Source organism: Heterocephalus glaber, unplaced genomic scaffold, assembly GCF_053883595.1.
Source record: "Heterocephalus glaber isolate CG9 unplaced genomic scaffold, H.glaber_assembly_v1.0 deba00000470, whole genome shotgun sequence".
NCBI lineage: Eukaryota > Metazoa > Chordata > Mammalia > Rodentia > Bathyergidae > Heterocephalus > Heterocephalus glaber.
This window is the reverse complement of record NW_028258145.1, coordinates 17,529,562-17,552,788: the sequence shown is the minus strand read 5'-3', so window position 1 is coordinate 17,552,788 and position 23,227 is coordinate 17,529,562. Positions and strand designations below refer to the sequence as shown.

Here is a 23,227-nt window from a genome sequence, read left to right as displayed (position 1 = left end):
CAACTAGGGCTGGGGATTTAGTTCAGTGGTTCAGGTGCCTGCCTCGCAAGCGCAATGTCCCGAGTTCGATCCCCGGTACCCCCCCCAAAAAAGAACAAAAAATAAATAAAAAATAGGCAACTGAAGTGAATAGACACTTCTCAGAAAAAAAGAAGTACAGTTGGCCAATTGATACATGAAAAAATGTTCAACATCTCCGGCCATTTGAGATATGCAAATTAAAACAACACAGATTCCATCACTCTAAAAACAACAGCTAATAGGAATTAAGATGTACAGGAAAACATAGCAACCCTAAAAGTTCCTAATGTGCTTAACAGAATTTCAAAATACATAAAAGAAAAGATAGAACTAGAAGAAAAAATAGGAAACTTTGCAATGTTAGATACATATTCATTATCTTAACTATGGTGATGCAAATAATAGACATTCAATAAATCTAGTCTGCTTTCTCTTCCCTTTGGTGCCCCATTCATCCCAGCAATGGGAGTTTACTAAGCGGACCCAGTAGATGGCCCCAGCACCTAGGGTTATCCCGGAGGGCAGGACGTTGAACCCCAGTCCCCCTCCTCTCTTCACCTCATCCCTCCCCACCCCGTCCCAGCCGGTTCCTAGACTCTGGTCCCCATTGCAGAACGTGGGCGGCACCCACACACCCAGTGGGAGGGACGAATGCGACCCCCTGTTCCTACCCTCGAGCCTCTCTCGGCGAAGGAGGCCCTATCCCCGGGTCAGGGTGAGGTTTGCAGAGAAAGCGCGAAACCAAACAGCAGGTCCTGTGAGCTCAGCGCGGGTGCGGGTGGATTAATCTGGAAACAGACCTCAGAACTTGCTTTTTAGAAGACTCACAGTTTCCCTCCTCCTTCGGTCTCCCCCGCGCAAAACTACGTGAGTTTGTTCCAAGGGGAGTCAAAGAAACATTTCTGCACAGCGGCTCCGCCCGCCCGAGGGATCCGGCCGCCCCATTGTGGACAGAGAAGAGATTGCGGGGCGCCTGCTAAACCTCCGACCCCATAATCCTCCGACGTCCTCAACCCCCGACCCCCAAAGGGGTCGCCGTGGCCAATCCCAGAAGGACGCACGCTACCTTCTCGAACAGTCTCCGCCGCTCCACCGCGGTGAGTCACACGGAGAAGCCGCCCAGCCCGCTGAGGCGCCCAGATCTGCCTTGTGCAGGGCTCGTCCCCTGCAGCCGTCTGGGTACCAAGACACCTTGCCTTGGGGCCATGGGGGTGGCTCTTGGAGAACTAAGCACAGCCGAGCTGTGTCCACTTCCCACACAGCCCCGGGTCCTGGGCCTCAATCCGGCTACCCACAGCTGCTGTTCCTTGAGTGCCTACTATGTGCTTGGTGCTTTAACTGTGATGTTCAGTCCTCTTATCTCCCACCATTATTCCTGCTTAATAAAATGTGGAATTCTGGGGCTAGGGATTTAGCTCAGTGGTTCTGCCACCTGCCTCACAAGCACAAGGACCTGAGTTTGATCCCTGGTACCAAAAAAAAGGAATTTTGGCTGGGCATGGTGGTGAACATCTGTAATCCCAGCACTTGAGGAGGCTGAGGCAGGAGGATCACTGAGAGTTTGAGGCCAGCCTGAACTACACAGTGAGACCCTGTTTTAAAAAACGTGTTTGTGTGTGTGTGTGTGTGTGTGTGTGTGTGTGTAATTCCCTGAAGGCTCACTCTTCTCTTCATTCAGAAGAAACTGGGCCAGCCAATGTCTGCACCAAGAGCCTGGGCTTTCAGGAAATGTGTCAAATGGTCCACACTTCCACCTGGGTTCACAAAGTGTGCAGGGAAACCCATGCAAGATGTCAGTTGAGAACTTCAGCATCAGGCCAAGACCCCTTGATACTGTGATAAGAGGCCTTTTGTATTTCTTGGGAAGCAGGTATTTTGTTTGTTTTTGAAACAGGGTCTCACTAAGCAGATCAGGCTGGCCTTGAACTCCCGATGATCCTTCTGCCTCAGCCTCCTGAGCTTTTGGGAAGTAGCTTTGTAAAGCTTAGCAGCATGAGTTTCTCTGGGGCCCCAGATGGCTTTGAAACAAGTCAAACCCTGGCTCTACCCCATGCTCAGAGACAACCCTCTCTCCTCTTAAGGACAACCCTCTCAACCCACCCTGCTTCAACCCTCTGCTCACCCTGAAGCCTCAGCTTGAAAGTCTCTCCTCTGAAACGCCCTCTGTGCTCCCTGGTGTTCTAGGCCTCAAGCTCAAGGGTCACTGGTCTACAGCCCCAGCCACACCCTGTGAACAAGTTTGGGTTTTCTATGCCCCACCCGTCAGCCCTTGGGCCCCTTCCAGACAGCTGGGCCCACCAGGACTTTGCTAGACATAGTCCTCCCAGAGCATGATCATTCTTCACATTTTTTAGGCAAAATTTACAGTGAAACACACAACTCATATGCATACAATTTGGTAGTTCTCACAGATGCAACATCCATGTCACATGCATCCCCACTGAGGCATAAAACACTTGCCACCACCCTGGAAACTCCCACTGTGGTATATCATTTGTCACCTGTGCCTCCCCTACCACACCGTCAGTACCAGGGACCACGTGGAGTCCTCCCGGAAACCCCAGCACCCTGCGTAGCACCTGGCAGGTAACAGACACTCACAGTTCTTACTGGCTGTATTAGCAGATTGGACAGAACAATTCCCTCATGTGAGTGTTGCTGGGGCTCTGTCACCTTGGGAGGATCACTTAAGCCTTAAGTCTCTGAGCCACAGCCTGCTCCCCTGGGAAGCAGGGTCAGAACCCCAGCCTTTTCCTCTGGGGGACTGGGAAGGTCTGGTGAGATGCCCTGTGCAGGGGTCGTTGAAGAAAATGAAGGCTTGGACACATGCAAGGTGCTAGTACTGTTATTATTCACAAGCTCCTGTTTCCAGGATGAACATCTGGCTAAAGGGAACAGGAGAGGCCTCATCACTGCTTTCCAGGTCTGGCTGCATGGGCCCTGTGGCTGCCCAAGATGGCCAGGGACCCAGGGTCAGGGCTGAGAACTTCCTGGAATAGCAGAGCCAATGCTTCTAGCCCTTACACTTGACCTGCAAGTGAATTTTTCTAAATCATCTCACAGGCCCCTAGGAATGGCCAGAAGTCTAGATGCCCATATTTTCTGAATAACACCCAAGATACAGAAAGTTTGGTTTGGTTTTGCTTAAATCACTGCTGGCGCTCAGAAGCAACCAAGACAGTGATATCTTAGACTTCCTTAGTGACCCCTTAGGAAAGTAGGACTATCCAGTGCAGCATGGGTAGGCCCAGGGTACAGGAGGAGCACGAGGTCTAGAGAGGGTGCTTTTTGATTGGGGCATGATGCAGTGGTCCCCCAGGGGGCAAACAGAACAAGCGAACCCCTTTTCAGCCAGAATTATGCCAGTCCCCAACATCACCAACATTGTTAGGTCAGATAACAGCTGACACTATTGAATGCTGGCACTATATGCTGGGTTCTGTCCCTATATGACTGTCTTAATCAGCCCATTTACTCTCTAAAGTAGATCCTCAGCCAGGCACAGTGGTGCACACCTGTAATCTCGGCACTCAGGAGGCTGAGGCAGGAGAATAGCTCCAGATTTGAAGCCAGCCTGGATTGCATAGTGACTTCAAAGCCAGCCAGAATTACATAGTGAGACCCTGACTCGAAGAACCAAAAATAAATAAGTAAAGTAAGTAAGTAGATCCTCTTTTTTTTGGTTTTTGGTACCAGGGATCAAACTCGGGTCCTTTCGCTTGCACAGCAGGTGGCGAAACCACTGAGCTAAATCCCTGGCCCAGTAGATCCTCTTATTATCCTCATGTTACATGAGGAAACAGAGGCACAGTGAGGTCAAAACAACTTAGTGAGTGGCAGAGGATGTGTGGGGAGCCATGCAACAGACAACCATGCCTTCCGTCCTAACCATCCTTTCTTCCCAAGCCCATCTGCTCTCAGCATTGAATAGTACCAAGTACTGATACTTATTGAAACCTAGATGAGGGACTGGGATTTAGCTCAGTGGCACAGCAGCTGGCTGGCAAGTGTGAGGTCCTTAGTTTGATCCCTGGTACCAAAAAAAAAAAACCTAGGTGAATTTCAAAAACATTGTGCTATGTGAAGAGAGCCAGACACCAAGCCCACATATCACGATTCCATGTATATGAACTATCTGGAATAGGCTAAGCTATGGAGAAAGTAAGGACTGTGGGGCTTGGGGAGAAATGAGTGCTATGAGGTTGGGGTGATGAAAACATTATTCCAAAGTTAGATGGCAGTGATGATGGTTGCACAATTCTGTGAATAGACTAAAATACTGAATTTTACAGAAAGAATGGGTGAATTTGACAGTATATGGCTCAAATCTCAATAAAGCTGTCAACAAATACAAAAGGCTTTGGAACGTTCAGTAGTAAAGCCATTCCAACTCATTTGCACCCCACTGATAAACAAAGTGTGAAGTCCTACATACCTGTCCCCAGCTTCCCACACAACTATGGTAATGTGCTTTCCCCTTTAAAGTGAGGCTCTGAGGCACAGCCCTCGCTGGGCTTTAGGGTTTTCTAAATAGCCCCATCCCCGCGCAATTTTGATTCTTGAAGCTGTGGGCCAGAGTTGCCCATATGTTTTCTTTGTTACTGCAGACTTCCTCTCTGGGATCCCCTCCTTAGAGCTGACAGATTTGTCATGTAAAGATTTACCAGGAGGCTGAGGTAGAGGATCACTGCAAGTTTGAGGCCAGCCTGGGCTACACAGTGAATTTAAGGCCAGCCTGAACTGCATAGTGAGACCCGTTAAAAAAGCCAAAAACAAAAAGATTTTTATCGGTGCCACTTTCTTAACAGTCCATATTTTCTTTGAGTGTATACTTTAAACTGCCTAATAGACCTCTTTATGGTGTGTGTGTTTGTTGGGGTGTCAACCCTAACTGCAGCAAGTTTTGTTCATAATGTAATTCTGAGATACCACTGATCACAGATTTTTTTTCTTTCTTCTTTTTTCTTTTTTTTTGGTACTGGGGATCGAACTTCGGACCCTGCACTTTCGAAGCAGGCTGCGGAACCACTGAGCTAAATCCCCGGCCCTGATCACAGAATCTTAAGAACCGAAAGGGCCTTATGTCTCATTCAGCTTTGCCAGGCAGGCCGGGGCTGAGACTCTCAGGCCAAGTCCTCACTTAACAGGGGGCGGAGTCCAGCCATGGCATGCCCTTCTTGGTGCCATGGTTTGCCCATCTACAGACTGGGCCTACAGGCGTTGGCAAGTACACCGCCGCTCTGCCTGAAACAGCTACGAGAAGCCCCGCAGTAATTTGCTCACAGCCCAGAAGTAGGACTAGCGGAGAAAAGAGAGGAACGAGCACCTATGGACTACAAATCCCAGCACGCACATTCAAACGCCCCTCTCCGCGTTCTGGCCCCGCCCCTGCGGACTACAAGTCCCAGCATGCAGCGCGGGGAACCTCGGGAGTGGCGGACTGGGACCCGCCGGCTAAACTCGGGTCCACAGAGCCCTCGGGGGAGAGGCCAGAGGGCCAAAAACGCCGCTGCGGACCTCAGCATATGGGCATACACATACTCAGACGCACACATGGGTGTGCGGCGGGCGTTCGGACCCGCTCCTATGGACTACAAGTTCCAGCAGGCAGGGGCGGCGGGGCGTGGCCTCAGGTGCGGTTGTCTAGGAGATGTGGTGTCTGGAGCGGTGGGATCCCTACGGCGGGGCGGCCTGCCCTGCTGCGTAGTCTGGCTGGCCCTCAGACCTGGCTCCCCGGCCCTGAACACACTGCTGGACCCTGGGATCGCAGATCCGAGCCTTCTTCCGCGATTTTAGCCCCGCCCAGTTCTCTGGACGAGGCTGGGACCCCTGGGGAGGGAATGGTGAGTGGGGACTTGGGCCCACTGTCAGTAGGGACCCAAGGGCGCCTCCCAGATTCTTCCTCCCTCTCTACTAGCAAACTCCCATCTCGGAAGAGCAACCCAGCCAGTGAGGCAGGAATAGGACTGTTAGGGTCTCTGTGTGGCCTGCAGGTCCCTGGAGAGTCTCAGGAAGGCCTGGGTCCTCCTTGTCTCCTGAAGTAGGACCCGGCCGTTGGAGCTCTGCGCCCAGGCATCAGCGTTACTTGCCAGAGCCAAGATGAAAGATGAGCGGCTTCCCGGAGGTAATAACCAGGGCGCTCTCTTCCAAAATCCTCTCTCTCAAAGCGCTCAGCTCACAACGCAAGGTCACGTTCTTGCCACAACTCTCGCCCTAACTTCCCAGGTTGCCCGAGGAGTCTCAGGTGCTGCCGAAGGGACTTACCCAGACCCTTTAGTGCCAGTCAGACTGCGAGGTAGGATGAGCTGCTCCCAGGCCCCACTTCATCCACCCTCTGGGGCCAGGGCAGCCTGTCTCCTAGGCCTCGTCTCAGCTGATTTCTGGCTCCCAAGTGGGGACTCGGGTTTCACCTGTATCGGGAACAGTGACACCACAGTGGCCAGGAACACATTGGACTTTCTGTCTCCGACCCCGTCTTCATCTTTTACACTTCCTGACCTGGCCATATATATTTGCTATGGGCCCGGTGGTCCAGGTAGGTAGGGAGATAATCTACAAAGGCATAACGTGACCCTGTAATGTAGTCAGTCTTACGTAGTTGATGGTGATCAGTTACTTCCTAGAAATATTCCATTTAATCTTTTTGTTTGTTTTGAGACAGGGTCTCACTGTGTAGTTCAGGCTGGCCTTGAACTCACTGTGTAGCTCAAGCAAACTCGTGGTGATCCTCCTGCCTCAGCCTCCTGAGTGCTGGGATCACAGGCAAGCACCACCACACCTGGCATATTCCAGTTAATCTTGAGACAATTAGAAACAACTCCAGAAGGAATATTCCAAGTAGGCTGTCCAGATTCTCTTGGTAGCAGGGGTGAAGTTCATATTAACTGGTCAGGTGGGTCCCTAAGCTTTATTTCTGCCTGGAATGGTCTCCAAGGCTTGTTTTTCTGAGTCTTTCTGTTAAGATAATCAGTGTTTTTTGGGGTTATTTTTTTGGCAAAACATTTATTTATACATTTTAGATACACATAATGATAACATTCATCATAGGGAATTTGTATGTGTACATGATATATATTGCTTCTTCTTTTTCCCCATCCCCCTATCCCTCTTCCCCTCCTTATTTACAAAAACTTAAGACAATCAGTATTTTGTTGGTAACTTTCTGCCTCTGGAGACCAGAGATAAGTAGCTCAGAAACTTGAGGACAGGCATTGCCTCAGGCTCTCCCTCTCCCTCCCCTCCCTCCCTCTCCCCCTTCTTCTTCAGACAACACTTGAATAAGTTAGTAAGTTGCCCAGGTTGGGTTCAAAGCGTTCAGTGCTTAAAAAACAAACAAAAATGTTTTCCTGCTTAAAATGTAAACATCTAACAGATAACATCCTCACTTATGAAAGTGGTGTATTTTGGAGTCATTGTCTTAAAGTACTTCTTCAAAACCATTATTTAAAAAAATTCTACTCTTTTAGCAGGGAGTGGTGGCGCATGCCTGTAATCCCAGGACTCTGGAAGGCTGAGGTAGAAGGATGAAAGTTCCAGGCCAGTTTGGACAATTTAGTGAAACCCAACTCAAAACAGAAAAGGGCAGAGGATGTAGCTTAGTGAGAAGGTCCTTGATTCAATCCCTAGTACTTGGGGGTGAGGGTGAAAGAGAATTTCTAACCAAAAACTAAATCAGACAACTGTGAGTTAACTATGTTATTAAGCAACTATTGGTTAACTAGGTAACTATGCTCTTTGTAGAATGTACCTGTGTAGCCATGACAGCTTCTGTAATCTCTCACCAAAGGAATGTAACCAACTCAGAAAGTCCTGCCAGAACTCTTTGCTCTGCCCTCTGTCCACTGCTCTGCTTTGTGTAAACACTGCTTGCTATATTCCCAGGGAAACTCCAATGGAATTAAGCCTCTTAGATGTAAAAAATGTCAAATAATTAACCAACCAAAGACTGCCAGATACTCTGCTTCTGTACCTTTTGCTTGCAGCCCTATAAAACTGCTGGCCCACCAATATTCTGGGCCTGACCTCTTTGGGGGAAAGATCCTGGTCAGGTCCACTGGTGTAAATAAAGCTGTTTACTGCCTTCAAATCTCTGGGTGCTGTCTGTTTCCTGGTTCTGGTATTCTGCAGCAAGGGGACAAACAAAAACCTCTATTCCTTTACCCAGTTTCCTGGAAAACTGATGAGTTTGACTGGAAACTCATCAATTTCGGTAGAAGCCTGGCTATAGAACAAGGCCACAGAAGAGGCCTGAAATACTGTATCTAAGGGGCCTTTGACTAGAGGGGGTTTTCTTGAGCGTTGGAGGCAATCATTCATCACTGGGGGCAGGAAGGTGGTGCTCAGCAACTTCCCCACAGTCCAGAGTCCAGCCCGGATCTGGGCTCCTAGAAGAGGCGGCTTCCGGTAGGGAGCAGCCATTCTGCAGGTGGCGCTGCCCTGCAGGACGTGAAAGCCTGGAAGTATTAGAATTCGAGCTGTGCACCAGACCCCTGATGTCAAAAGCTAGTGCGAAAAGCCACTTAATGGCTGAAGATCCAGCCGACCTGGTGCAGTTAAAGCCGCAGGACAGTGTCACTAGGTCATTACGAGGAATGTGGCTGAGGGCATGGAGCGGCCACGGTTGTCCCTCCCTCCCCAAGGAGCTTTATCACCTTCCCGAGAATTAAGGGCGGGTCCCGGGGCCACGACCCTTCTTCCGCCTGGCTCGGGGTCCTGGGAATGAGCCAGGCGCTACCTTCTCCTCGCCACCAGGGGTCACCCTTTCCCGTGAGACGACTACACAGGTCCCTGGAGGGGCCGGGGACTGACGAGGGGGCTGTCGGCCCTGTGATCGTAAGCAAATGGCTTCGGTCCAACTCCCAGCGTCTGTCTCCTCTCTGGTCCTTTCCATTGTTAAAGGTAGGGAGGGTGATTTTAGGGCGTCCAGGTTTATCAGAGGCATCCGGGAGCAAGCGTCCTGTGTCCCAGGGGCAGGTTAGAAGAGTCGGGCTCTTAGCAGTTCCGGGAGAAACGAACAGGAGATGGTTGGCTGCCGGGCTGAGAGTTGAGGACGGAAGCCAGGCAGGGCCACGAGACCTCGGAGCAGGGAGGGCAGGGGCGGGTGCCTGCCTGGGAGGAGGGGAGAGGAAAGGACCCAGCAGGGTGGGGTCTCGCCCAGAGGCCTGCAGGGAATCCTCATGGCTGCATTCAGAGACCGGGTTGTTTGCAAGGCTTTCCGTAGGCAGTGAAGAGCTAGTACCCTTTGCACAACAGCGACAACACTCGTTGGTCAGAGCCTGCTGTGTGCCAGGCTGTGGGCCACACTCGGGAAGTGGCGCTGAACTGCATGGCAGGAACATAACAGACATGGTGGTTGCGGTTTATGGAGCTGTTCGCCCAGAGGGCGCCTACGGCCAGCTCTGGAAGGAGCCTGGAGCTCAGCCACCCTTGAAACCTGGAGCCTAGAGGGAGGGGTTCTGCTCTGCGATCTCTGCTAGGGAAGGGTACCCAAAACTGTGGTTCGCGGGAAGGAGGAGCCTGAGCTGGAGCAAAGGCTCCTGACAGCCTGTCTCCCCAACCCTGTCACCGGCAGGCTGAATCCCAAGCCTCTGGTCCGGTGGGTCCGAGGCCGAGGCCAAGGGAGCAGGATACCAGACAGCCTGAAAGCCACGGGCTGTGCATAATAAAGGATAGGGCCCTGGGAGAAGGAGGGTCAACCAAGAGGACAGTGCCTTCTGGGATGGGGGTAAAATTGCCTTTTTTTTCTTTTTACTACATTTTGCTTTATAGTAAGAAAGTCCTAGCTGAGCACAGCGGCATATGCTTGTTATCCCAGCTACTTGGGAGGCTGACACAGGAGGACCACAAGTTCAAGGGCAGACTGGGCAATTTATCAAGCTCTTGTCTCACTGGGCATAGTGGTACATCCTATAATCCCAACACTCAGGAGGCTGAGACAGGAGGATCACCTTGACTTCAAGGCCAGCCTGCATTACATAGCAAGATGCTGCCTCAAAAAAACAGAACAAAACAAAACAAAAAAGATCTTGTCTCAAAATAAAGATAAGGGCTTACATAACACCCCGGGTTCAGTTTCTGGCAACACACACACACACACACACACACACACACGTGCTTATGCATGCATGTGCGTGCACACACACGCACCTGCACACATACACAGGATATCCTCCCTCTGTTATATTCTCTAAAGACTGAGTAAAGCTCTCAATTTCTTTTAACTAGAGCCAGCTTGGTGGTGTACACCTGTAATCCTAGCACTTGGGAGGCTGAGGCAGGGGGATTGCCATTAGTTCAAGGCCAGCCTGGGCTGCAATAATGAGTTCAACTCCACCTTGAACTCCATGGCGAGACATTGTTTCAAAACACCAAAGGAAAAAAAAAATTTTTTTCTTCCAATTGAAATTTCCTTAAGTCAAAAAGTGCAGAATGGGCCTTGCGGGCCCCAGCCAGGCCAACACCATAGAGAGAAGCTGCACTGCCAGTAGAAGAGCCAGGGCTGGCGAGGTGGGGTGGGTGGGGTTGGGATCTCAAGAAGCACCGAGAAATATGTGATCTCCATTCAAGGCCACATGGGTGTCACTGGGTTTTAGGCAGAGCCAGGACACCTCAGGCTCCACTCTGAGCAGGTTCCAGAGCTGGGCGGAAGCAGCGGGTAGAGCCAGTGGCTGCCCTTTCCCCTGGAGACCAGAGAAGGCCAAGCTCAGCACTCAGCGCTCAGCCTCACCCTAGCCCTGAGAGGGTCTGGGGGAGCCTGTGACCTGCCCTGAGAAGGCAGAGAGAAACTACCTATCCCCAGCTGCCCACGATTTCAAGGCAGATGGGGGCCGGGTCTGTCACTGCCCTCGGAGGAGGCAGCAACGGCTGATCACGAATCAGTCAGAGATGCAGGAAGACCCTGAGGGAGCCGCTGTGCCTCAGCACCGTGCCAACGCAGATGTTACCAGAGGGAGCTGAGTCACAGGCCGTGGAGAGCAGTGGGTGTGGGAGAAAAAGAGGCCTCTGCCGATGACGCTGATGTGGGCCCTGTCTCGTCAGCTTTGTCCCTGACAGCAGCTGACTCAACCACAGTCAGAGCTCCATGGGCCTCAGGGCCTCCAGCAGGAAGGCCTTGGTCCTCCAACTCGAGCACCTGCTTGCGGAAGACATCCTGAGGCCTCAAGGCCCCTGACCGAAGACATGGCCTCCTCTCCCGTCCTGCCATGGTCAGGCCTCTTCCCATGTCACCCCTTTGGCCCTGACTTATTGTCAGACAGTCCTCCCTTCCTTCTTTCTTTCTTTTTTTTTTCCCCCCTCTCTAGGCCCCTGAGGGCTACCTGGCATACGTGTGGTGGGACCCTGCTGACGCTGAGGGTTTGTCTCTAGATTAGAGCTCTTAACTGAAAGAAAAGAGAAACCAAGTCTGGTTTAGGCCAAAACATAATTCAAAAATATTCCCTAGGTGGGAGAAGGATGTGTCAGGCTAGGGGTCCAGGGGCTGAGGGGCAGGCAGTGTCAAGTGATCTAGGACAGTGCTTAGAGTCCACTGTTGGTCCTGAGCCCAGACTGACCAGGACTCCATCTGGGCTGCTGTGGGCCCCTTCAGAGGAGCAGGCTGGGTGACACTGAGGCGACCTCTGACCATACTGACATTCCTGCAATGTCTGGAATTGGATAATGGGAACATTGTGATCCAGAAACACTGCTGCCTCCCAGGGCTGGGGACCAGGCCTACAGGCTCTCCAGCGGCTTGTCCTGAGGACTCCATCTACCTATGCTTATTATCCTGTAAAACTACCAATGTTCCAGTAGTTAGGCCATTTGTTTAAAGTGTATCGGACATTTTTCTACTTATTTTAGAGAAAATTGCCCTTTAACACTCTAGGCCTGACTTATCCAGTTATTAGTAAGAATTATGTTTTGGAGCAGTAGGTCCAGGCCACTTGTATGTAGAGTTTTGTCATGTCCAAGAAATAAATTTGGAAAGCTAGGCATAGTGGCACATGCTTGTAATTCCAGCACTCAGTAGGTCCAGGCAGGAGGATCACGGCAGATCAAGCCCAGCCTAGCCTAGCCTAGTGAGTTCAAGACCAGCCTGTACTACATAGCAAGACCATGTCTCAAAAGAAAAAAAAAGAAAAGAAAAAAGAAAAAGGTAGGAAGAAAATACATTTGGAATGAAAAAAGAAATCTACAGCTCATAGCATCTCCAGGAGGACCAGAGAACCACCCAGAAACAATGTCCCAAGGGTCATGGCCAAGGTGGCCAAGCATCTTCCAACACCGCTGATCTCACAAGCCCCTAGCGGAGGGTGTGGTCAGCTCATTCAACCCTCAGAAGCCCCTCCTCACCCCAGTGACAAATGCCTTATTCATGTTCCCACTCATGCAAAAGGACACAGAAGCCAGAGAGACTGAAGCTCTCCTTGGGGCTGCCCTGTCTATACTCAGCACCGCTGGAGGGCAGGGTCTGTGTCACATTCCTTCTCTGCCAGGACCCCTGTGTTCCAAACAAGCTAAGGGCTACATGTGATTCTAAGAATGTCCTAGGGAAGTCACATCTTCTCAGATGTTTGTACTGAGTGGCCTTTCTCAACTTATCATAGGCTGGATCTAGGGTGCCTGTTAAAAATATTGGACCCCAGGCTGGGGATGTAGCTCAGTGGTTCTGCTGCCTGCCTCATACGTGAAAGGTCCTGAGTTCCATACCTGGTACCAAAAAAAAAAAAAAATTGGACCCCTACTGGGCACGGTGGTGCACACCTGTGATCCCAGTACTCAGGAGGCTGAGGCAGGAGGATTGCTTCAAGTTTGAGGCCACCCTGGGCTACATAATGAGTTTAAGGGCAGCCTGAACTACATAGTGAGACCCTGTCTCAAAAAACCAAAAAACGGAAAAAAATTAGACCCCTAATCCCCTTCCTTGGGGGATCCAATTCTTTGCCATCTTTTTTTTTTTTCTTTGCCATCTTAAGGGGGGCCTGGGAATCTAAGACTTTTGATTCTGATCCAGATGGCTCTTTGGGTGAATTTAAATGACCTGGGCCTATAAATTAGAACCTGTTCTATGGGAGATCAGCTGAGCTCTGAAAAATCTGGAGACTCACATCGTGCTCTGGAAGGACCATGAAAGGGCACTCGGAGGCTACCAGACAATGTGGCATTAAACCTTCAAAATGAGAGCTTCTAGCAACCCTGCTTCTAGGAACTCATTCCTGAGGGAACAGCTGTGGTGTACACAAAACCGCCCCATGCCAAAGATGGAGAAAGTATGTACAGGTCTGCCTGCTGAGGGCTGGCTGACAAGGCTGTCGCGGTGGCCTCCTCCCTCCCTCCTGCCAGATCTGCATAGGCTGGTGCCCCCACCCCGATGGCATGGGCTCCATCTCTCCCTGGGCCTTGAATTGGCTCAGGCCTCAGCATTTCCCTATGTATGCAAAGCCTGGTCAGAGGCAGAAGGTGGCTGAGCAAGGACAGGGTGCCCGAGGGCACTCACTTGGTTTGAGGTTTGTGGCAGGGTGGTGTCCAGAGTCCTGTGCTCACCGTGAGGGAAGGACTCTGATCCCATGGGGTCCTCTGGGGGAGAGAGGTCATCCCCTGCCTATGGACCAAAGGTCAACGAGGGAGCAAAGGACAAGGAGCTGAGCCAAGTCCTGAGCTTCGGGTGCAGATTCTTTGTGTTTGTCTCCTAGGTCTTCCCCACTACACCACCTGGGCTCCCTGTTAAGCTGCCTGGTGACTCTTCATAGCCTCTTTGTGTTCAACATGCTTTGCTGGGGATCGAACCCAGGGCCCTGTGCGTGATAGGCAAGCCCTCTACCACTGAGCTATTTCCTTGGCCCTCTTCATGGCTTCTTAAGTGCCCATTTGCTTGCAGGTCATCTGGTCTTTCTATTTGTTTACTTATATATATTTTATTTTTTGAGACAGGGTCTTGCTATGTAATTCAGGCTGGCCTTGAACTTACTATGTAGCTTAGGCTGGCCTTGAACTCCTGCCTTGGCCTCATGAGGGCTGGGAATACAGGCTTGTGCCACCACGCCCAGCTTTGGTCTTCCTTTCTTTCTTTTGGTACCAGCGATCAAACTCATGACCTCGTGCTTGTGAGGCAGCCACAGTATCACTGAGCTAAATCCCCGGTCTTTGGTCTTCCTTTCTAAGGCTATGGCCACCTCCAACCCTGATGCTTCATTTCCCCTTTGTGCCAACAGCCAGCATATCACCAAAATAATATGTGTGAGAAAGCTACAGGATTCTAAAAGTGTTGACATTCTTGATCACAGTCAATGTTTCCTCATTTCTTGGTTTAAAGAGTCAGGTGTCAGGCTCCCTTTACTTTTTTTTTTGGTACTGGGGATCGAACTCAGGTCCTTGCGCTTTCGAGGCAGGTGGCAGAACCACTGAGCTAAATCCCTGGCCCTCCCTTCACTTTTATGTCAATACTTCTCAAAAGCTGATTCGAAGAAGTAACAGTGTACAGGGAAGTCATGAGCTCCTTAAGAAACCCCACTGGGGCCGGGGATTTAGCTCAGTGGCCCTGCCGCCTGCCTCGAAAGCACAAGGTCCTGAGTTTGATCCCCAGCACCAAAAAAAAAAAAAAAAAGAAAGAAAAAAAGAAAAGAAAGAAAGCCCACTGGTACCAATGAGTCCAATCTCATCATAAGCAAGGAGGGGCCAGACCCAAGTTCTGGGTTGGGCAGATAGGTTGAGTCTCAGCTGTAGCACTTTACTAATTGCAGGACCTTGAGAAGGTTATTCAGCTTCTTAGAGCCTCACTGTTATGGACTGACTTGTCCCCCCTCCCTAATTCTTTTGTGGATGCCCTAATCCCCAGTGGGACTGTAATCGGAGACAGTGGCTCCAGGGAGGCAACTGAGGTAAAGCAGGGTCTTAGGAGTGGGACTTGTTCTCTCTCTCTCTCCCCCTCTCTCTGTCCCACACTCTGTGCAAACAAGAGGTCATGTGAGGACATGGGGAGCTGACTGTCTCCCGGCCCAGAAAAGAGGCCACGCCAGAAACCAGCCTCGTTGGCATCTTGAATTTAGACTTCTCTGGAGCTGTGAGAAAGTAACATTTTTATTGCTTATGCCACCTGGTCTGTGACATTCTGTTACAGCAGTCTAAGCTAAGACTGCCAACCCTCCTGTGAGCTTCTAGGCCTTTGACCTTGGACTAGGGCTGCATCCATGACCCTTCTTGTTCTGTGGCTTCCATCTTCTTGGCCACAACCGAATTTCTCTGACCACTGTTCACTGATCACCAGCAAATGAAACTAAGAGCGAAGGGTTTTAATTGGTCTGCAGGGGCAGTCTTCATTTTTCACTGGATCCATAACGCAAGGCTGGCTGTGAGTCGGGGAAGGTGACATTAATCAGAGAGCTGCAAGCAGCCCACCAGCCCTGGTCCAGCTCAGCACAGGGGAGGGAGAGCTGGGGCCTGCCCTGGGTGCGTCCTGGGTGAAGTCTGTTTGAGCCACCTTCCTGGTGTTTAGGAGATGCAAATAATGGGAACAATAGGGTTGCTGTCCCCAGGCCATTTGTGGCAGATCCTGGGCTCTGGGGAGGCAGAGCTCTTCTCCCCCTGCCATGGTGAGACTTGGTCCCGGAGCTGTCCTAGGCAGGACACCTAGCCACCCCTGGGGCCAGGCCCCTGGGCAGGGACAGGCAATCCAGGGGTACTGAGCACCCTTTCTCTGCCCCTCCCTGGCTCTTTCCAGGACAAGCTCAGCAGGAACAAGCCCCGGTGAGTACCTGGGCTCCTCTCTCTCCTGCCCTCTGGTCTCTACCCCACCCCCGGCCCTCCTTTGCAGGCACAACTGTCCTAGGTGGGGTGCTGGCTCTGCACCCCTTGCACCCCTGTGCAACTGTTCCTGTGCTTCCGCCCTCTGGCAGCACCTAACACTCAGCCCTCCAATTCCCTAGAGCACCAACTCATCCAGCTGTGCACCCAAAGGCCACTAGCTCTGCCCCCAGCCTCCTCCCCCAGCTGCCCTGGCCACACAGCTCCTGGGGACATTCACACTGTCATGGATCGGAATGTCCTAAACACAGTGTCAAGCTGACACAAACCCAAGGGCCCCCTGGGCAGAGTTGACCAGAGTCTGCTTGCAGGTTGGGGCCCCCTGTCCCACCCCCCAGAGGCATGGGTAAGTGACACAGTGGGCCAGAGGGGCCCAGCAGAATGGGGTCCACCATGAGTTGGGTCTCCCTGGGTGGCTCTGGACCCCACCATGGTACAGCACTGCTTGGCTCCTGCTTCACTCAGCAGCAGGGGCAGGGCAGGGGCTGGCACAGGTGGGAGGCCCCACTGCAGTGCTAGAGGTGCTGTGGTGAATAAGTCCCTTGAGTTGAAGGGTTGAAGCCCACTCCAGTGCAGAGGGGTTTACTCTTGGCAGACCGAAGGGCTTTGTGCTAGAGGGGTTGGGCCGGGAAGAGATGAGGCCAGACTGTCCTTGCAGATGCCCCAGCTTGGAGAGAAGATGCCCCCGATCCATTTCCTCTGCCTGCCCTACAGACCTGGCGACACAAGGTAAGTCCAGCTGCTGAGGCTGCCACAGAGGAGGGGGAGGCAGTGGCCACCAGTGTCCTGCAGGCCTCTTGGGGCTAGCATCCCTTTCTGAAGGCCCAGCAGGATGAAGAGGAAGAAGAAGAGGACAAATATGAGCTGCCCCCCTGTGAGGCTCTGCCCCGCAGTCTGGCCCCTGTGCACCTCCCCGGCTTGGAGGAGGACTCTGTGTACCTGGGTGAGGCCTGGGAAGGGGAGTAAGGAGGCTGAGGCTTGGGCAGGGCCAGAGGGAAGACAGTCCAGGTCTTGTCTCTCTTCCTCAGATTGCACTGCCCTCCTCAGCTGGCAGTCACTGGGGCCTCCACACCGGGCAGAGGGAGAGAGGGAAAGGAGGGAGGGAGGAAGAGAGAGGGGAGGGAGGGAAGAAGAATGGGAGAGAGGTGGGAGTAACCAAGGCAACAGCAGAAAGCCAGAGGACTGACAGGGTCCCTGGGGGCCTGGTGTTCCCCCTCTGAAATCCCAGCATGTTCTCTATCAGGTGGGGGTGCCTGTGAGCCCGGATGTCACTGGTATCCCACCCGCAATGCTCCTGGGCTCAGCCAGGTGGGGGCGGGGACACTGGTCGCCTGCAGTTGCCAAGGAGACCAGGCTTTCAGGAAGTCAATGAGCAGAGAGGAATGAGGGAGGGAGAGGTGGAGGAGAATAGGTGGGGGGCAGGAGAATGGGGCCTGCCTGGGAGGAACCTGCCCAACCCACAACGCAGGGTGTCTTTTCCAGATCACTCTGGCCCCGTGGGCCCACTGCCACCCCGACCTCAGCCCATCAAGGGGAGAGGCCTCCTCACCAGTCCCTCCTTCCCCAGCCGCCCCGCCGAGGGCTGCCCTTTCCCAGTGAGTAAACCTTAGAGACAGCTCATTTGCAAGATGCCCCATATTTGCATTCAAGAGGCCACTGAACACTGGAAGCCACAGCCCTGCAACCATCAGTGTCAGTCACTCCTTCAACCGGCCCAGCTGGCCCTTTTTACCCCTTCCCCTGGGGCTTCACTGCCTCATGTCCTAAGCTGGGGGGCTGGGGCCAGGCTCAGCTGCCCACCCCAGGTCTCTGGGGCTGAGGACCCCTCCCTGCCCAGACTAAAGAAGTCTCTTGAGACTGAGGCCCATAGCAGCTCCCATGCCCACTGATTTTGGACTTTGAAATCTTCCACTTCCGTTCTGTATTACACTGTTATAAAAACAGGGAGAGGGGCTGGGGATTCTGCTGCCTGCCTCGAAAGCGCAAAGTCCTGAGTTTGATCCCTGGTACCAAAAACCCCACAAATCCCTCCCCCCCAATACAATATGTCTACAGCATATTTTTCCCAGGGATGTAGCTCAGTGGCACCACACCTGCCTCACAAGCACAAAGTCCTGAGTTCGATCCCCGGTACCAAAAAAAAAAATGGGGAGAGACAACAAAGTAAGCTATAGAGTAGAGATGGCGAGGTGTCCTCCCTTTGTACATTTCCTGTGTTGCCCGGTTGGTTTTTCACACTGCAGCTACAGCGGAACCCCATCCCACTGCCCCTCACCGTTCTTGCTCTGGAAGCCTCTGTCCCCTCCTCCCTCACCAGCCCCATTGTGCCCACAGCTGAAGGTAGCAATGAACCTGTGTGCGGCCATGAAACAGTGCTCCATCTCTGGGAGGCAAGGTAAGGGGGGACATCCGCTCTCTCTGTGGCTCCGAGCTAGAGGGGAGTCCTCATCCCCCGGGCGTGGAGCTTGGCTTGCCAGGAAACAGGAATTGCTGTGTCTGAGATGGCACAGACATCGGCCCACCCCAGGCCCTGCTCTGCACCTGGCATGACCTCTGGGTCAGGTGCGGGAAAGCCCAGCATGAAGAGGTAGGAGGGCAGCCTGCTCTGTCTGGAGGGCCCTCCCTCCTGAGACATCTGAATCCCATCCCACATCAAAGGGAGTGCCCTTGAGCCACCACTCTGACTCCGTCCAGGCCATCATTTTCACTTTTGTTTTTGTTTTGGGACAATGTCTTGCTAAGAAGTTCAGGCTGGCTTTAAACTCACTATGTAGCCCAGGTTGGCCTCAAACTCGTGGTGATCATCCTGCCTCAGCCTCCTGAGTGCTGAAATCACAGGGGGGTGCCTCCACACCTAGCTGGTCCATGTTATTATTGCCATGGCTGTCCAGGGACTTGCTCCTTCGAGACCCTAGAACCCTGGAAGTTAGGACAGGGAGGGACCTCAGGGAACACGCCCTTTCCCTGCCCAAGGTTGAACCGGTCACCTGAGGCACATTTTGTTTTACTGTGCCCAGAGCTGGTAGACCTCTGTGACCTTGAGGGTGGCTTTGATAATCGGGACCAGCCCAGAGTCAGCTGGAGGAAAGCCTGGCAAGGTGGTTGGAAGGTCACCTCGTCCTAGGGTGTACTAGCCCCACCCCTGCTGCTCTCAACCATGGCTCTCTCTTTTCCTTGCAGAGCGGGGTGCACTGTCCAGAGTGGTGAGCTACCCCCCATCCCTTTCTCAGTCTGTGGTTCTGCCTGGAACGGTGGGGTGAGGTGGGGCCCAAGAAGGCCAGGAAAAATCCCTGAAGCTGAAGGGAAAGGCCCAGAGCAGAGCCCCCTCTGCCACAGGTCCTCAGCAGGCATAAGCCAGTGGGGTGCTGTCCAAGGCTCCTCAACACCCACATTCTCTGAGAGCTGCTGCCTGTGGCACCTCTGAAGAGGAAGGTGACCATGGGATGTCCCCTTGCAAGCAAGGAGCAATTTAATTTAATATAGTTTAATTTTGGGGGTTTTTGGAGACACAGTCTTGCTATGCAGCCCTGGCTGGCCTCAGACTTTCAAGGATCCTCCTGCCTCAGCCCCTCTCTGAGGAGCACTTTCAGTCATTCCAGCTTCTCCCAAAAAGAGGGCCCCTTGGTGAGGAGGGAGTGAGGTGCCCAGGATGACCCTTACAATCAAAGTTCCCTCCCTACTCCGCCCTTGCAGCTGGAGGCAGAGGCCCCTAGTCCTAAAGGAACCCCAGGGCTGGTCAAACCCAGGACCCACACACCCCTATCCACTTAGGTGCCAGGCCCTGCAAGGAAGCCTGATGAGAACATCTACCTGGAGTGCGAGCCGGACCCTGGTGAGCCAAGCACATCTTCAGTTCAGCCTTTGGCCCTAGTTGACCCCTCATGGTGTCTACCAGGGAGGTGAACCCCTCAAAGCAAGGGTTTGGGGACTCCTTGGCCACTGCAGCCAGGCCGGCCTCTCCCTTTGGTTGGCAGGACTCTCAGGAAGCCCAGGCCCTGCAGCTGTCCTCAGTCCTGCCCTGCCCCACCTGGATGTCCCCACTCGGGGTGGCCAAGCCCAGCCTGCCCTCTCTGTTTCAGTCCCTGCTTTGACTTGGACTCTGAGCTCCCAAGTTCTGATACCCCCAGTCCCTCTGCCAAGGACATCTGTGGTGCCCAGGTGAGTGCCCTTCTGGGTGCAGTGCACACACAAGAGAGAGCAAGAGAGAGTGACAACTCAGACCTCAGGCCTGACTGCCGGGTGAGACCTCCTTGCCTTGTTCCAGGGCTGCTGACAGGGACAGCTTGGGATGCTGGGTTCACTGGGCTCTTTCTCATGGAGGTGACAAAGACCCTGAGCTCTGTTCCCCAATTTCCTTCCTGCAGGCCTACTGTAGCCCCCACAGAAGCGTGGAATGTAAGAAGATCAAGATCAAAGGGGAAGTTGGGGTGGGGACAGGGACAGTGGCTCAGGGTGGGACTTCAGGCCCTGGGCAGCTGTTTCCTGACCATACCTTGTGTTCCAGGGAGCAACAGATGCCACCTCTAAAGGTCAGTGCACAGACTGTTGTACACGTACCTTCTGCTTCAGCCCCAACGTAGCCACAGCCCTGCAGGCCAGATTTGGTCCCAGTCCTTCAGGCCCAGCTTTGCCAAGGAAGTCCCTGCGGTCCTGCCTCCAGCCAAAATCAGGCCTGAGGGAACCCTCTGAGGCATTTTCCATTCTGCACTAAATCAGCAAGCTCCCAGTCTGTGCCCCAAGGCCACTCACTTGAAAGTCACACAAGGCCAAGTGGTGGGTCCGACCAGGGACCAGGAGAGCTGGGAAGCACAGGGTGCCCTGCCACCCTCACCCCAGAAGCTGCCACCTTTGCCCAAACCCCTCCCAGGCCCAGCTGCATATTCTGCATTTTTCAGCAGGAAGGAGACGGTCTCTTCTTTGCAAACTCCCTACCGGGAACACCTCAGCTGCCGAGGTGAGGAGGGGCTGGTAGCAGGCTGGGGAGCAGGACCCCAGGAGCCCTCGGTGGCTGGGGAACACACCACTGTAAGGAACCCACATGGAGCACTGAGTGTGGCACCCAGCTGTGCACTGCACACCTACCTCTCTGTTCTGCTGTGTGGGTGCTCAGTCTGGGGCTGGCAGATGTGGACACAAAAAAATGCACCCAGGATTCTCTGCTCCCCATGCCCAACCCAGAGCCCCGACTGAGTGGCTGTGTGTGTGTGTGTGTGTGTGTGTGTGTGTGTGCCCGCGCGCACGCATATGTGTGCAGGACGGCAGCCTCCTGAATCAGCCGTGGTACTCCGGGAACTGTGACCGGCACGCTGTTGAGACAGCCCTACTCCGCTTCCAAAAGGTGGGCATCTGCCAACCCTGGGGCTTCTCCAGAGTCCCTTCTTCTGCCCAAGCTTTGGCTGGAGGACCAGGAAGGTTCTGGACACTTTGTGCAGTACTGGGAGGCACAGCTGGAAGATGAGGCTCATGGCTGGGATCTCCTCCACAGGATGGGGCCTACACGGTGAGGCCCAGCTCAGGGCCTCACAGCTCCCAGCCTTTCACCCTGGTTGTGCTCCTTCAAGGCCGGGTCTTCAACATCCCCATCCGGCAGCTGGATGGTGGGCGCTACTATGCCCTGGGCCGGGAGGGCCGGCACCACGAAGAGGTGGGTGCCCAGGGAAGCAGGGCCTTGGGACCAGGAGGGTGTGGGGCACAGCACTCTGGGCCCAGCCCCGAGTGTGGGAGAACCTACAACTTGTTCTCTCTGGGCTGGGCAGAAATGACAGAGGCTGTAGCCGGGTGGGGACATTTGTACCTCTGCTGAGCCCAGGTAGAGCAGAGCAGGGTCCCAGGCATCCAGGCTCCTCCCTACCTCTCCCAAGGATTCAACTTTGCACCCAGCATTTGCTAGGGCACAGGCTAGACAGTCACCCGAACTCAGCTCCTCATGCCGGGGGACCAGGGCAGTTTTCTTCATCTGGTCTGGAAATCAGTTTGCAGCAGGGCAGGCAAGCCGCTTGAGGCTTAGAATCTAGCAGCAAAATGGAATGGAGCTTCATGGGGCAATTGGGAAGGGAAAAATCCAGAAAAGTGTCCATAAGCCCCTCACTGGACCTCCTGTTCAGCCTGGGAAGTTGCTGGCATTGTGAGGCTCAAAGCCCTTGGGACTCATGAATGCCTTCACTCCTGTGTAGCTCTTCTCCTCCGTGGCCACCATGATCCAGCACCATGGGAAGCACCCTCTGCTCCTGGTGGACAGACACGGTGGCAACCGAGGACTCACCTGTCTGCTCTTCCCCACCAAGCCCTGAGGCCACAGCAATGACACTGCTACCATTCTGGTCCCCGGAGGTCAGCCACCAGGAAAGACTGGCCAGAGAGGGGAAGATCCTGGGACCCCCACCACAAGCTCACACAGAGCCTGACAGTGCCCCTTGAGACTCCATCTCTTAGGCTCATCTCCTAGGCTGAGGACCCAATACCAGCCCCCAGAAATGGCAGCACCTGCCTTGTTACTAGGGTCTGTGCCTTGGATGAAGGCATGATGGTAGCCTGGAGAAGCTGGCCTCCCCAGGGAAGCTGAGCCTCAGGGGATACCACAAGCACTGTATGGTAGCAAAGAGAATCCCTTACCTTCTCCCAGGGGCTTAGTGCCCTCTGGGAGGGCCTAGTTTGCCCTACACATAGCACATGTTCAATAAACACTTGTTGAATGAATTCTTGACCCACTGATGTGGGCCCCCCACAAGGGTCCATGGTGCTCCAGGGACACACGGCAGACTGGCCAGGAGTAATGGCCCTGCATTGGGCTAGGCTCACTTTCAGCCGACTGTGGCTTTGTCCCAGAAGCACACTGTGCCAAAGAAGGGAAGGGCCAGGCCCAGGCCGGTTGGTGATTTATATTGTTTTGCTTGTGGGTGATAGATAGGGTGGGGGAGGGAGGAGGCTCAAGGCTGTCTCTGGCACCCCATGAAGAGATGGGGATGGAGTCCAGTTTGCTCGCCCAGCTCCTAGTTACTGCATTTGGGGGGAGGGCGGGAGGGCAGCCTGATTTTCGTTTTGTTTTTGAGACAGGGTCTCATTATATAATTTCAGGAAGGCACTGAACTCACTCTGTTGCACAAGCTGGCCTCGAACTTAAGGCGATTCTCCTGCCGAGGGCCTGCCAAATGCCTGGAAAGAGGAGCTTGATTTTATTTTATTATTTATTTATTTTTGGTAACCGAGATCGAACTCCGGTCCTTGCGCTTGCGGGGCAGGCGGTGGAACCACTGAGATAAATCCCCCACCCAAGAGGAGCTGATTTTAAGCATCTGGTGTTGTCCAGGTTAAGGGGCCGTGTGGGACTCCAAAAGCCATGGTCTTGGATGAAAAGCTAGGGAAGGCTAAATAAACAGCGGCACTGCAGAAGACAAAGCGGCGCGGGCGCGGTCGGTGGGCATGGAGAGCG

At 53.3% G+C, this 23,227-nt stretch overlaps 2 protein-coding genes across 11 annotated transcripts in view; one reads left to right on the top strand and one right to left on the bottom strand.

The window, feature by feature from the left end:
* Capg (capping actin protein, gelsolin like) overlaps nucleotides 1–23,227 on the bottom strand; it is a 50,911-nt gene that overhangs the window by 27,095 nt on the left and 589 nt on the right. Inside the window, exon 1 of one of the 5 annotated variants that reach the window (XM_087204318.1) lies at nucleotides 850–1,008. The exons of 2 other annotated variants lie outside the window; for them this stretch is intronic. The gene's annotated coding sequence lies outside the window, so the exon portion shown is untranslated. Of the gene's footprint in view, nucleotides 1–692; nucleotides 1,009–23,227 lie in introns of those variants that run through there. 2 more of the 5 variants (XM_087204315.1, XM_087204314.1) reach the window with 2 other exon arrangements.
* Sh2d6 (SH2 domain containing 6) lies at nucleotides 950–23,209 on the top strand. Of its 6 annotated transcripts, XM_087204302.1 has the most exons (18): nucleotides 950–1,118; nucleotides 5,038–8,919; nucleotides 15,716–15,741; nucleotides 16,110–16,144; nucleotides 16,457–16,527; nucleotides 16,621–16,741; nucleotides 17,281–17,393; nucleotides 18,133–18,193; nucleotides 18,979–19,001; nucleotides 19,570–19,630; nucleotides 19,773–19,956; nucleotides 20,163–20,193; nucleotides 20,303–20,327; nucleotides 20,697–20,752; nucleotides 21,053–21,136; nucleotides 21,284–21,442; nucleotides 21,972–22,128; nucleotides 22,873–23,209. In XM_087204302.1, the coding sequence occupies exons 2-17, from the start codon at nucleotides 8,740–8,742 to the stop codon at nucleotides 22,086–22,088; spliced, it is 1,347 nt and encodes a 448-aa protein (XP_087060428.1). In that variant the 5' UTR covers nucleotides 950–1,118; nucleotides 5,038–8,739; the 3' UTR covers nucleotides 22,089–22,128; nucleotides 22,873–23,209. The 6 variants fall into 6 exon arrangements, with proteins under 6 accessions (XP_087060428.1, XP_012927637.1, XP_087060427.1 ...); XM_013072183.3 differs by lacking the exon at nucleotides 22,873–23,209 and having other exon boundaries at nucleotides 19,878–19,956; nucleotides 20,694–20,752; nucleotides 21,972–22,791; XM_087204301.1 differs by lacking the exon at nucleotides 22,873–23,209 and having other exon boundaries at nucleotides 21,972–22,791.